This window comes from Oncorhynchus tshawytscha, linkage group LG03, assembly GCF_018296145.1.
Source record: "Oncorhynchus tshawytscha isolate Ot180627B linkage group LG03, Otsh_v2.0, whole genome shotgun sequence".
Taxonomy (NCBI): domain Eukaryota; kingdom Metazoa; phylum Chordata; class Actinopteri; order Salmoniformes; family Salmonidae; genus Oncorhynchus; species Oncorhynchus tshawytscha.
This window is the reverse complement of record NC_056431.1, coordinates 25,276,357-25,288,871: the sequence shown is the minus strand read 5'-3', so window position 1 is coordinate 25,288,871 and position 12,515 is coordinate 25,276,357. Positions and strand designations below refer to the sequence as shown.

Here is a 12,515-nt window from a genome sequence, read left to right as displayed (position 1 = left end):
GATGCCGATTGGCTATCATGTTTCAGACCACGTTGTCCATTGGCCCAATGTATGGCATAAGGGGTTAATTCAGATGAATGGTGTAATCAACGTAGTATCCTTTATTTTGACTGAGAATTTATAATTGTATTGGTGGTACGTCTGCGTCACACATTTGCCATTGACAGTAATAGTCGAGGGTGAACAAAACCAAAGAGTCATCACAGACTTGGGGTATTTACATCATGAGTAATCCAGACTTGGGGTATTTACATCATGAGTAATCCAGACTTGCAAAATGTAACAGTCAGGGTAATAGAGAAATCAGACACCCTGGTGTTCATTCTCGTTGTCTAACTCAAAACATATGGGTCAGTGGTTTTTGAAAAACAGACACTAGCCCTATAAACTACATAAAACCAGAGAAGTAAAAATAGACATAGGGGGCTGCCTAACCCATAATGTATTTTTTAACCACACAGGAATGGAAAACATATACCCAAACGCTGTGCAACATATCTGACCCTTATACTGTACTTTTCACCAAATAAATTAAACTTGCTTTACAGTTACAGTTATTACACACATGGACACATCTAATTGACTGTACATGGGTGGTTACTCATTAAGACAGTGTTCAATATAATACAGGAGAGATTCAGGATTAGGGCAGTGACTTTTAAATATCTGAGTTTAAAAAAAAAATGTTTTTCATTCGTCAGGAATAAAATGTCATTTTCCACCCTGAAATTGTTTAGGGTGTGGACCTGTAGACCGCATGTTGGCTTGCCGCCCATTGTCTAGTGTAACCAACCCAGGATCAGGTGAGTAGTTGGGCAATGTCGTGGCCATTACAGAATGTCTGCACGCACCAGTTATGAGATAGGTAGGCCAACACTACCAACCCACAGTCATTGCTACACACACACACACACACACCTGTGAATTACTTCACATTTCATTTATTTGTTCTGTAAAAGGGGTTGTCAACATTCTACATAATTTTACCCACGATTTAAGGTTTTTGGCAGAAGCTTTTGTTCTGAGGACAATTCTAGACGGTGGATCGAATAGCATTGTTTAACATGAGGGACCGACAGCACACACATTAAAAAAACTATGCGCGCTCACATATTCCTTGAGTGATATAAGTGGCCACAAAGATCCCAACCCACAACAACATTTATTTAAAGCACAAACTGAGATTGTCTACCAAATCCCCACCCAGCATACCTACTACAGTAAGTACATTTAAGGTTGCACAGTCATGTCTACAAAATGCAGTCACAGTTGTGAAATTATACATGTCAAATATAGCACATGCGTGAGTTGGAAGGATGTGTCATAGTGTGTCACAGTATAATACATATTGCACATCCAGTTAAACACAGTCATAATATTATATTGCTAATACAGAGGAAAACCTCTGAACATAAAATAATTGTATTCATATTAATTTAAATAATTAATTAACCACTCAGAGTCTAAGCTTGAGGGGGGTCTACTAAGCTAACATAAGGAATTGTTTTAAGATGGTCACACCAAGGATCATTTAGCCATTTGAGTTAGAAATGTAAGGCCCCTTTAGATATAAAAAAAACCTGAATAATTACATTTGATTAAACATTGAATTTGGCCTTACTGCTGTTAGCCCATAGAACCGCATTGAATAACAGATTCATACATGGATAAACAGATAAATAATAGAAATATAATAAATCAAAAGCAAGTTTGTTTTGAAGTGTCTGTCCTATATCTGAGATATACCTGTACATGACCATCTGCAAAATTGTAATCATTCGCCTACCTCCTCATGCCTTTTGCACACAATGTATATGGACTCTCTTTTTTTTTCTTTTTCTACTGTGTTATTGACTTGTTAATTGTTTACTCCATGTGTAACTCTGTGTTGTCTGTTCACACTGCTATGCTTTATCTTGGCCAGGTCACAGTTGCAAATGAGAACTTGTTCTCAACTAGCCTACCTGGTTAAATAAAGGTGAAAAAAAAAATATATATATATATATATATATATATATATATAAATCAAGAAATTATTATTATTGAACCCCCCTTCTTCAGACTAGTCTTGTGGGCATCCTAGAGCAAAACAACCAACGTGTTCGTGAGAGTCTCACCTTTCCATAGAGGGGTCATATTAGTTAGTAGGCCAAACCATTCGGACGCTACAGAGGTTTTCGTGAGAAGAACGATTTTCAGGATGTCTCCTGGTCTGACAAATACCGCTGTAGCTCCGCCACCTTTCACCAAAAAAACGGATACTGTATCTCTAGCTTAACAGAAAGATTTTATGGGGATTTTTGTTTTACTATGCTAGTTAAGATTTTTGCGGGGTGTGGACATCCACTCTTCACAGAAACTGAAAAGTTACCATTTCCAAGCTACGGAGTTTTGGCCAGCATTGCATAACATGTCTCACAACAAGAACACCTACTCAGACAAAGAACAAACTAATCAGAGGTGATGAGAGACAGTGCGCCCAATCCAGAGGCTTGGAAGAGGACCACACCTAAGGAGGGAGAAGAGGGAAGGCCAGGAAGAGGTGGAGAGACAGAGGGAGGCCCTGTCACTGTCAGGAGACGTAGCCAGACAGGCTGCTTTACACTGGTCCCCATACCAGACATTCCGAGGCAGGAGGGCTGGTTGCAGGCGTTCTCTGGGGCTAATTAGAAAAGCCTGTTCACCACAACAAACCATTTATTTCACTGACACACCGAAGAAGCACTCAGTTGAATTTCATTCACTTACAAAAAATATAAATAAATAAAAGGGTTCCCTCCTACTTCCCCACAGCCAAGACCCACCCATCATTCCTCCTCCCACCTCCAGTAACCTCAAAACTTTACATAAGTGAGCCATGTACCCCTGTCGCTCTGGTGGTACTGGGATGAGTGGAAGACTGGAAGTTGGAGGAGCCACAAGGAGGCCCTGGGGAGACCAATGTCCGTCCTAGGAAAATGCCTCCCTCCTCTTCAGTCAAAGTTCGCCTCCCTCACCAAGCATATGGGCTCCCAATGACACAGGAAGGAGAGAGGCTCCTTTGCAAGTATCAAGAATGTTCCTGAGTAGGCAAGTCTGGATTTCACCCCCTACATGGCACCAGCCCAACTTAGGCTGACTTAAATACATCCTGCCCTGGGCAAGGAGTCAGGCTTATTGTGGCACAGATCTTGGCACGGGCCCTACCTGGTATGAACATAATGCTCAGAGGCACAGAGATGAGTGGAGCCAAGAGGCTATAATTAAGACGGAATGCAGCAGAATGGAAAGGAGAGGGGAAAAAAGTGGAGCGCAGGTAACAGCTTCTCTCCTCTGTTTCGAGGGCTCCGACAGTGAGAGGTTTAACTAATGCGATACTGGCCCGCTTAATCCTATTTACAAGTTAAACACTGTCTGGATGATAAAACTCTCCTTGAGGATTCTCCCGTACTAGGCTGTTTCTTTGGGTGGCAGAAGATGGTAAGGTTGCATAGATGTGTGTTCTGGTTGTCAAATACATGAACATGGCATTGGGGAATACGCATTGATTTCACATTTATTAGTCATGCAGAGGGAGATGAGGAGTGGAAAGGTCATGCTAATGTCCAAGCTCCTCTACAATGGGCATATAAGTACATTATCTGCAAGAACATTATCCTGACAATCCTCGATTAATACAATTCACATTTCTTAAAAAGGGTAGCCTATGAGATGCCCATAACCTTCTGCTGAGCCACAGATTGCGATACGCTTTACTACTGACTACACATGATGAGCATTACTATTGACTGTGTGCAACCCAAGAGGTCATGCTACTACATTTATCTCCTTGTCTAATCTGTTTTTTAGGAGGAACTCTGTATTATATTTTCTAAGAAACTGAGGCTCCATCGCTTGGCCTCTGCCTCCAACAGTGAGTTAAATCACTCACTAGCACAAGAAGAAGCCATTGCTTGGCAGGATCCACAATGGCTGAGAGGGCCCGATGCCAAGCAGCTGATTAGACTGGCTGGGCTCTCCAGGCAGCGCGGAGGAGAGGTACCCAGGGCAGGGTGGCAGGGGGAATCATGACCAGAGATCAGGCTACTAAACACAAGTTTAAGTGGAAAAAAGCCAGCAGAATGTGTATGATGGGCTGGACATAAACAGCCCTGGGCAAGAGGCATCTGCTTCTTTAATATATAATTCACTTTATAGGCAATAAGAAACACCAGACTCCTTAGGGCCATGACTCTGGTTTTGGTTGTTGGTCAAAGTGGCAAGAAGGGCTGTGTCTCTATCTTGCACTTTAATTGATAAATCAGCCACTATGGAATACTGTGCACAGAAAATGGCTGTATTTGAATAATTACAAACAGACTAAATGGAAGTGGACACAGACATGTTGTAAGGCAGGCCCTAACCCTAATGCCTAACCCTAACCTTAAATTACGTCCGAAAAGGCCATTTTTATTTTCATTCATTTTTTACCAGACAATTTAGACTTTGCAGCTGGCCCATCTAGCCGAAATCGCAGTTCTGATTCATGACCATAAAACGTCAAACTGCTCACCAACCCTGACATGCCAATAACTCAAGGAGTAGACAGCCACCTGCTTCCCAAACCCTCCTTTCAGTCACCACTTCACACACAGGGTCACTTGACATTGAACTGCCTGCTCAGTTGAAGCAGGGACATGGAATACTGTGCCCTGCGAGATTTCACAATTTAGGTCATTATTCTACTTACCTACTTTTGCATTATCGGTCTCAATGGCACTGCCCGTGCGCTCACAGACACCATAATGGGATAGATACAACTTTGCAATCTCTATACAACGGAGAATGAATAAGGAGTTGGATAGAATCTTATTTCTTACGATGAGTAGAAGTAACACATTTATAAAATATCGATGACGAAAGTATGTTTAGCTTTGTAAGATTATACATGACCAATCACCCAGCTTCTGAGTAGTTAGAATGTCTATTTCCCCACAGCTGGCTACTATACCGGGAGACTTCCAGCAAATGTGCTAAGCTAATGATATGCAAACAGCACGCAGAGATAAAAAATGGCAACCATGAGTTTGTCTGACTATGGGTAAGTAAAAAACAAAATCAAGACATCAACACTACGAAATAACACTTATGGAATTATATAGTAACCAAAAAAGTGTTCAAAATATCAAAATATATTTTAGATTCTTCAAAGTAGCCACCCGTTGCCTTGATGACAGGTTTGCACACTCATGGCAATCTCTCAACCAACTTCATTATGTCGTCACCTGGAATGCATTTAACAGGTTTGGCTTGTTAAAAGTGGAATATCTTTCCTTCTTAATGCATTTGAGCCAATCAGTCGTGTTGTGACAATGTAGTGGTGGTATTCAGAAATTGCAGCCCAAATAAATGCTTCACAGAGTTCAAGTAACAGACACATCAACTGTTCAGAGGTGACTGCATGAATCCGGCCTTCATGGTCTAATTGCTGCAAAGAAACCATTACTAAAGGACACCAACAAGAAGAAGAGACTTGCTTGGCCCAAGAAACATGAGCAATGGACATTAGACACGTGGAAATCTTTCCTTTGGTCTGATGAGTCCAAATTGGAGATTTTTGGTTCCAACTGCTGTGAACGGATGATCTTCGCATGTGTGGTTCCCACCGTGAAACATGGAGGTGGTGTGATGGTGCTTTGCTGGTGACACGGAGTGTACAAACTTTTAACTGGTACTGTAGTATTCAGACCCTTTATTCTGTACTTTGTTTAAGCACCTTTGGCAGCGATTACAGTCTCAAGCATTTTGGGGTATGATGCTACAAGCTTGGGACACCTGTATTTGGGGAGTTTCTCCCATTCTTCTATGCTTCTCTGCTTCTCAATCTCTGTCAGGTTGGATGGGGAGTGTCGCTGCACAGCTATTTTCAGGTCTCTCCAGAGATGTTCAATCGGGTTCAAGTCCGGGCTCTGGCTGGGCCACTCAGGACATTCTGCCACCCCCATGCACCATTGCTTCAGTGAAGACAGGTTTCCTCCAGACGTTACGCTTAGAAATCAGGCCAAAGAGTTCAATCTTGGCTTCATAAGACCAGAGAATCTTGTTTCTCATGGTCTGAGAGTCCTTTAGGTGCCTTTTGGAAAACTCCAAGCGGGCTGTCATGTGCCTTTTACTGAGGAGTGGTTTCCGCTTGGCCACTCTACCATAAAGGTCTGAATGGTGGAGCTGCAGAGATGGTTGAGGAACTCTGGAGCTCTGTCAGAGTGACCATTAGGTTCTTGGTCACCATCTGACCAAGGCCCTTCTCCCCGATTGCTCAGTTTGGCCGGACAGCCAGCTCTAGGAAGAGTCTTGGTGGTTCTAAACTTCTTCCATTTAATAATGGAGGAGGCAACTGTGTTCTTGGGGACCTTCAATACTGAATACATGTTTTTGTACCCCTTCCCCAGATCTGTGCCTCAACACAATCCGGTCTCGGATCTCTACGAACAATTCCTTCGTCCTCATGGCTTGGTTTTTGCTCTAACTGTGGGACCTTATATAGACAGGTGTGCCATTCCAAATCATGTCCAATCAATTGAATTTACCACAGGTGCTCAAATCAAATTGTAGAATCATCGCAAAGATGGACCTGAGCTCACTTTCAAGTCTCATAGCAAAGGGTCTGGAAACAAAGCGTTTTAATAAATGTACAAACATTTCTAAAAACCTGTTTTCGCTTTGTCATGCTGAGGTAGTGTGTACACTGAGGAAAAAAATAATGTAATCAGTTTTAGAATAAGGCTGTAACGTAACAAAATGTGGAAATAGTGAAGGGGTCTGAATACTTTCCAAATGCACTGTATATAGGAGGGCATCAGCGGAAAACTGATCTCGAGCCAAGAATGGAGATGATACATTGGAGACAAGACCATTTTGAAATAACTGTAGATTATACAACCGGAGGCCTCAAGTCTTGTACATACAAGAGCCTCCCTCCGCTTAGGTTGCCATTGAGGTACTAATGGGTTAAGAGAAATGAGAGGGGAAGGGAAATCAATGCTTTTGTGAGAAGAAGAAAGGGAAAGCTTTCACAGGTATATGTATAATTAAGCAATTGAAAAAGCTAATTAGAGTTGTGGGATGAGATGTGCAGAACTCGTGGCTAATTATTACCATGGCAACCACGGCTCCTGTGTAGATGATCGGAGGTGCAGATATAACTGGCTCTAACCAGAAAGGCCGGGTTTTTACATATAGAGTAGGAGAGCTCCCTAGTGGTAAACGATGGAAATGGCACCTGTCAACAGGGTCACATGTAGAAGACAAACTTTGGGGAGTGTTGCAGACATAACTGTTATTAATAGAGCTGGAATGAGGGTGCGGCAGGTATGAGAGCTGGAATGATGCGGCGGCAGGTATGGGCATTGGGCCAGTAACCGAAAGGTCGCTGGTTTGATTCCCCGAGCCAGTTGAAAATCTGTCGATGTGTCCTTAGGCAAGGCATACCCAATTGCTCCTGTAAGTGGCTATTTTTTTAAACATCACAAGTCAGTTACAAATTCTTATTTACGGCTTACACTGGCCAAACCCGGACAACGCTGGGCCAATTGTGTGCCGCCCTACCAATCACGGCCGGTTGTGATACAGACTGGAAGCGAACCAGGGTGTCTGTAGTGACATTTAGCACTGAGATGCAGTGCCTTAGACCGGTGCGCCACTAGGGGAGCCCCAATGACTTAAAATGTAATTATTTATTATTCAACATGTCAGAATATGTTGTGAATGTAGATTAGAACAAACTGGCCTGTCTGAACATTCCACAGTGTTGTGAACTGCTGCACCCGCATCTGTTGAGTGCTGCAAACCAAGAGGACACAGTTGAGTTGAGAAAAATCATGTTTAATAAACACTATAGCTGTGCATTTCTGGAAACATATACAACACAGAACAAAGCACTATCAGCATCACACAAAACCAATGTTCAGCACTGAATAGATATTGTTATTTATTGACTCATTCAAAGCCTCATTTGTCACATCGTCCATGTTGGCTGTGTCAATGCTCTTGTGAAGTCCTTTTCAAACACTACTAACATCCTAATGGCAGATGGTGAGATATAGAGTTCCTTCACAGAGACAAAGGACTGTGGGAAAGCACTTTCTTATAGGAATCATACAAAATTAAGTCCCAAAAAATACATTTTAATAAAAACTCCACTTTGTCCATGACTGCCAATAGCCACTTACAACATCTTAACACACCCCTTCTTACATGTGTCTCTTGGGGTCAATCTTCTCCAGGTGAACTAGGGGCTTGAGCTGCTCAGCAAAGCTGCGCATGTCCTCCGACATGGTATCCTGGCCCGCGGGGGCCAACACACTGAGCTCCACCAGGTAGGAGAGTGACAACGGCTCAGTGTTCTCTGTATTCCCAGGGACCAGGATGCGTGACAGTTTACTCACCACCACTTTGAGCACGCCTCTACGGAAAATGTGGCCCTTGGCTACGAACTCGTGGTCCATGCGGAAGCCCATTTCGTTGAGGAAGTCGGGCAGGCTGTGCGAGGTGGCCACATCCACACAGTTGCGAACCAGCGCGTGGCGGGACTTGTCACCCACCTCCGGCTGGCCCAGGTAGCGCAGGTGCCAGGGAACTGTTGGGTGGGAGAGGGAGCGGCGGGCACGTAGCAGGAATGGGTTGCCCTGCTGGCCCTTCAGGAGGTAGACCAGCTCATGGTCGGCGAATGTCTCGGGTTCCATGTTGTCACAAAGGCCCCGGAGGCGGTGCAATAGGCTTTCGAGGGCCTGGTCCAAGACGCTGCCTTGAGTGGCGACATGACAGAACAGTGTCAGCAATGTTTACATTTACAAGCGTAACTTGAAAGCAGGGTAACTTGTCATTTTGACTTTTTAGAGTGAATTGAAATGCCAATTCAAAAACATAAAAGGCCTCAATGGAAACAGACTGTACTTTTCAATTAGTGAATTGCAACTGATCCCGAGTTGACCAAGCCACAGCACAGGAGCTGGTATGGGGTCTTCACCTTAACATATTGTAACGACCCTGGGTTTATAAGCGTGGATATCTACTCTGCCACTCGAGCATGCTTTTGCGACACAGTCGATAGCTCGCTGGACTTCGGACTAGAAGGTTCGAGACCTGCTCCCTGCCTGTGTCATTACATTGGTGTCAGAAATGGGATCGGACCTTGCATGCATGACAGCGCGTGTGCTTGGCCAGTGAGTGCGTTCCTATAAGACGTAGAGTCGCAAGCTAGCGTGAGGACGCGCTCTTTGAAAGGAGGGTTTATAAGCGCGGATATCTACTCTGCCACTCAAGCATGCTTTTGCGACACAGTCGATAGCTCGCTGGACTTCGGACTAGAAGGTTCGAGACCTGCTCCCTGTGTCATTACATTGGTGTCAGAAGTGGGATCGGACCTTGCATGCACGACAGTGCGTGTGCTTGGCCAGTGAGTGCGTTCCTATAAGACGTAGAGTCGCAAGCTAGCGTGAGGACGCGCTCTTTGAAAGTAGGGAGTAGTGTAACGACCCTGGGTTTATAAGCATGGATATCGACTCTGCCGCATGAGCATGCTTTTGGGGCACAATCGATAGCGGACTGGACTTCGGGTTAGAAGGTTGAGGGTTCGAGACCTGCTCCCTGCCTGTTTCATTGCAATATTTACACTTCAGACACCCAAATACAGAATACCAAATAGGTATGCCTGCCCTAATGGTGATGCTAGAATTTCGACCTAGGCAGACTCACCTTGCAGCAGGTACTCCATCATGTTGATTGTGCCCCCCGTGATGGGCAGCACTGAGACTGGTGGGGCCTCCATCACACGTCAGTGTCAGACAGGTAACGTTAACTAGATCAATGGAAAAAGTGAAAACACATCGTGTTACAGACTACCAGTGACTATAAACATGTCTTTTTCGTGAATGCATCTCTAACCTATCCAACTTTCCTGACTGGCTAAGTTAGCAGGCTAGTTTAGACAGATAGTAGCTAATTTTATTCAAACAAAGTTAGCTAGCCAGTTAGCTAGCCAGCCAAATAAACTACAGCCAGAAAGTATTACAACTCACCGATAAGATAGTTACTGAGAAATAACGCTAAATGCACTAAACTTGCCTTATATTTGTCCTTAAACTGTCGCGTATATGCTTCTTCCTTCCCAAACTGCACTGCACCAACTCAAGCTAACTTGCAACCTAGCTAACGTTAGCTCATAGCTAAATAAGGTTAAATTGAAACTAGCTAGCTAGGAAACTCCAAACAAACGTTCAAAAGCAACCGCTACACATATGCCACTATCAGCAGTGACAGAACAGAGTTGATTGAGCCCGTGTGATAGAGGAATAGCTAGTTAGTATCTAGCTCGTCACCCAGATCCGCGCATTTCGCAGCGGGTTGGAGCATGGGGGATTCAAGAACGGTAATGTTGTAGAGTGTTCTGAAAGCAACTCAGTGGCTCGATGACGAGTTCAAAATGTCACATTTCAGCAACTTGTTTAAAATTATGTCACAAATGACTTGTATAGATATCTAAATACACAGGCTTTATGCTTTTTGAGATATAGAGCAGACTTTCTTCGTTTTCTTTTTTTCTTTTTCTTTTTACAGTGGTTTAAAGGTTAAAAAGTACAGAAGTGCTTGACACAGTGCAATACAAATTTGAAGTACAAACAAAAGGTCATGCAATAATGTGATTATATAAAACCAACCATTCAAAAGCCTGCAAATAATTCCCAATAACAATAGTAGGCCTTTTTGGAATTTTGTGTGCCTGAGCACAATGGAAAAAAAACTTGATTTAGGCTATTTATTACTCCTCTCATCAAAGTAGTATCATTCTTAGTTCCTAGACCCTGATATGACTGTGCACACACTCATTGTCATTTATGATGTCATCTCTCAGTTGGAGTCTCCTGATAACCAAGGATGAATAAACAAGTGTAGGTTCTTTCTCCTGTTGAAAGGAGATGCATAGATGTATGCGCATAATACCATACTGCTGTGCAACTAATTATCATCATCATCGTTTTAACAAGAATAATAATAGTAATGTCGGCTAGATAAGATAACTTACAAAGTTGGTCCACTGGCCACCAAAGAGAAGTTGATTGGCAGAAGCTTAAACATTTGAACAAACACACACATTTTTTTTTAAAGTAATCCCATTAAAACAGATAGGGCCTCAAACTGCATACCATCTCCCAAAAATTGTATTAATCTTCAAAGATAACAATATGGAATATTTATCCTGCCTGTAAGTATTCTCCATTTGAAATGGCATAATATAAACAGTGCCAGTACAACAAGGAAAAGGCACACAGCTGCAGAGATTCCAGCTACTGTTGATGCCAGCCACGGAGTTTCTCGGTTACCTGAAGGAGTAGGCCCATTGTCTGTAAAAGAGGCAACAGTGTTGTGTAGTGTTACTACAGAAAATGCTGGTAGTGAAGTATCTGTCAGTCCTGTTGAAGTTATAGAACTTGTGGAAGGTCAATGAGATTGGAGTCTAAGAACTACTCAAAACCTTTGGTTCTCACCTATTCTTTTGTTGGTGGTGTTGTTCAGAGCGGAGTCAAGTGAGTAATATGTGCTGGTAATCACATTCGTTGTTACTTCATGCATAAAGCCACTGCCTGGCACAGTGGTTATTACTGGCATGTGAGATTCTAAATAAAGAGATAGATGGTTAGGGTGAGCTGTAAACAAATTTAGTGTAGACAATCAATCTGCTTGCAAATTATCTCCAATTATAATAAGCTGACTAACCTTTTTCAAGAACAACTGAAGTGGACAATCCATATGTCATCTTGTCATTTTTATACAATTCACATGAGTATATTCCTTGATCCTTCTCTGTAAAAGGGCTGATTACCAGTGAACGATTCCTTGAAACACTCTTTCTATGCCATAAATCTTTGGAAAGGCGATGTCGGCCACTTTTATCCTCATGAAAAAGCTGGGTGCGGCGCTGACCAGCATTGTTTGTACTGTAAAACCAGCTAAAAGATTCTGGATGACTTTCATTACTTATGCAGGGTATCAACAATTTTCTACCAAGCAGTGTGCGAAGAGGACTTGAAGAACCTACATCAGATTGATAAAAACAATAAGAAAGCACAATAGCATTACATGAAAGAACTGTTTATAAAGTGTGGATTGATGATTGAAATAGTTGTACATGTCTCGTATGCCTATAGAAAACAATAACAACATGTTAATACAGCTTCATAAATAGTCTAAACAAATCACTCAATGCATGTCCTATTTGAATAAACTGATTTGCATGTCCAAAGAGACATTTGAATATTGAAATTGAATTAAATCAGTGAGTATTCGAAAAACATATATTTTTAAGTTTCTGTGGTACATCTGTATACTAATTGTTTGGCTGTATAACAGTGTACAATAAGGTTAAACACTGTATATATAGCCTTGTGAATTTTCAATAAAGTCCAATACATATGTGAGAATTCTAGTATTGAGCAATATTAATGTTTTTGTAAATTTCAGACACTTACCTGATGTTGGAAATGAGGCCCAAACCATAAATA

At 42.4% G+C, this 12,515-nt stretch overlaps 1 protein-coding gene across 3 annotated transcripts; it reads right to left on the bottom strand.

Moving 5' to 3' along the window:
* Positions 1-7,823: 7,823 nt before the first annotated feature.
* Positions 7,824-12,124, bottom strand: LOC112246632 (mediator of RNA polymerase II transcription subunit 18-like). 3 transcript variants are annotated; one of them, XM_024415097.2, is made up of 5 exons: positions 11,731-12,124; positions 11,502-11,630; positions 11,039-11,357; positions 9,712-9,814; positions 7,824-8,761 (listed from the first exon to the last, which is right to left on the bottom strand). In XM_024415097.2, the coding sequence occupies exons 4-5, from the start codon at positions 9,782-9,784 to the stop codon at positions 8,208-8,210; spliced, it is 627 nt and encodes a 208-aa protein (XP_024270865.1). In that variant the 5' UTR covers positions 9,785-9,814; positions 11,039-11,357; positions 11,502-11,630; positions 11,731-12,124; the 3' UTR covers positions 7,824-8,207. The 3 variants fall into 3 exon arrangements, with proteins under 3 accessions (XP_024270865.1, XP_024270864.1, XP_024270862.1); XM_024415096.2 differs by lacking the exons at positions 11,039-11,357; positions 11,502-11,630; positions 11,731-12,124 and adding an exon at positions 10,035-10,484; XM_024415094.2 differs by lacking the exons at positions 11,039-11,357; positions 11,502-11,630; positions 11,731-12,124 and adding an exon at positions 10,081-10,466.
* Positions 12,125-12,515: the final 391 nt, after the last annotated feature.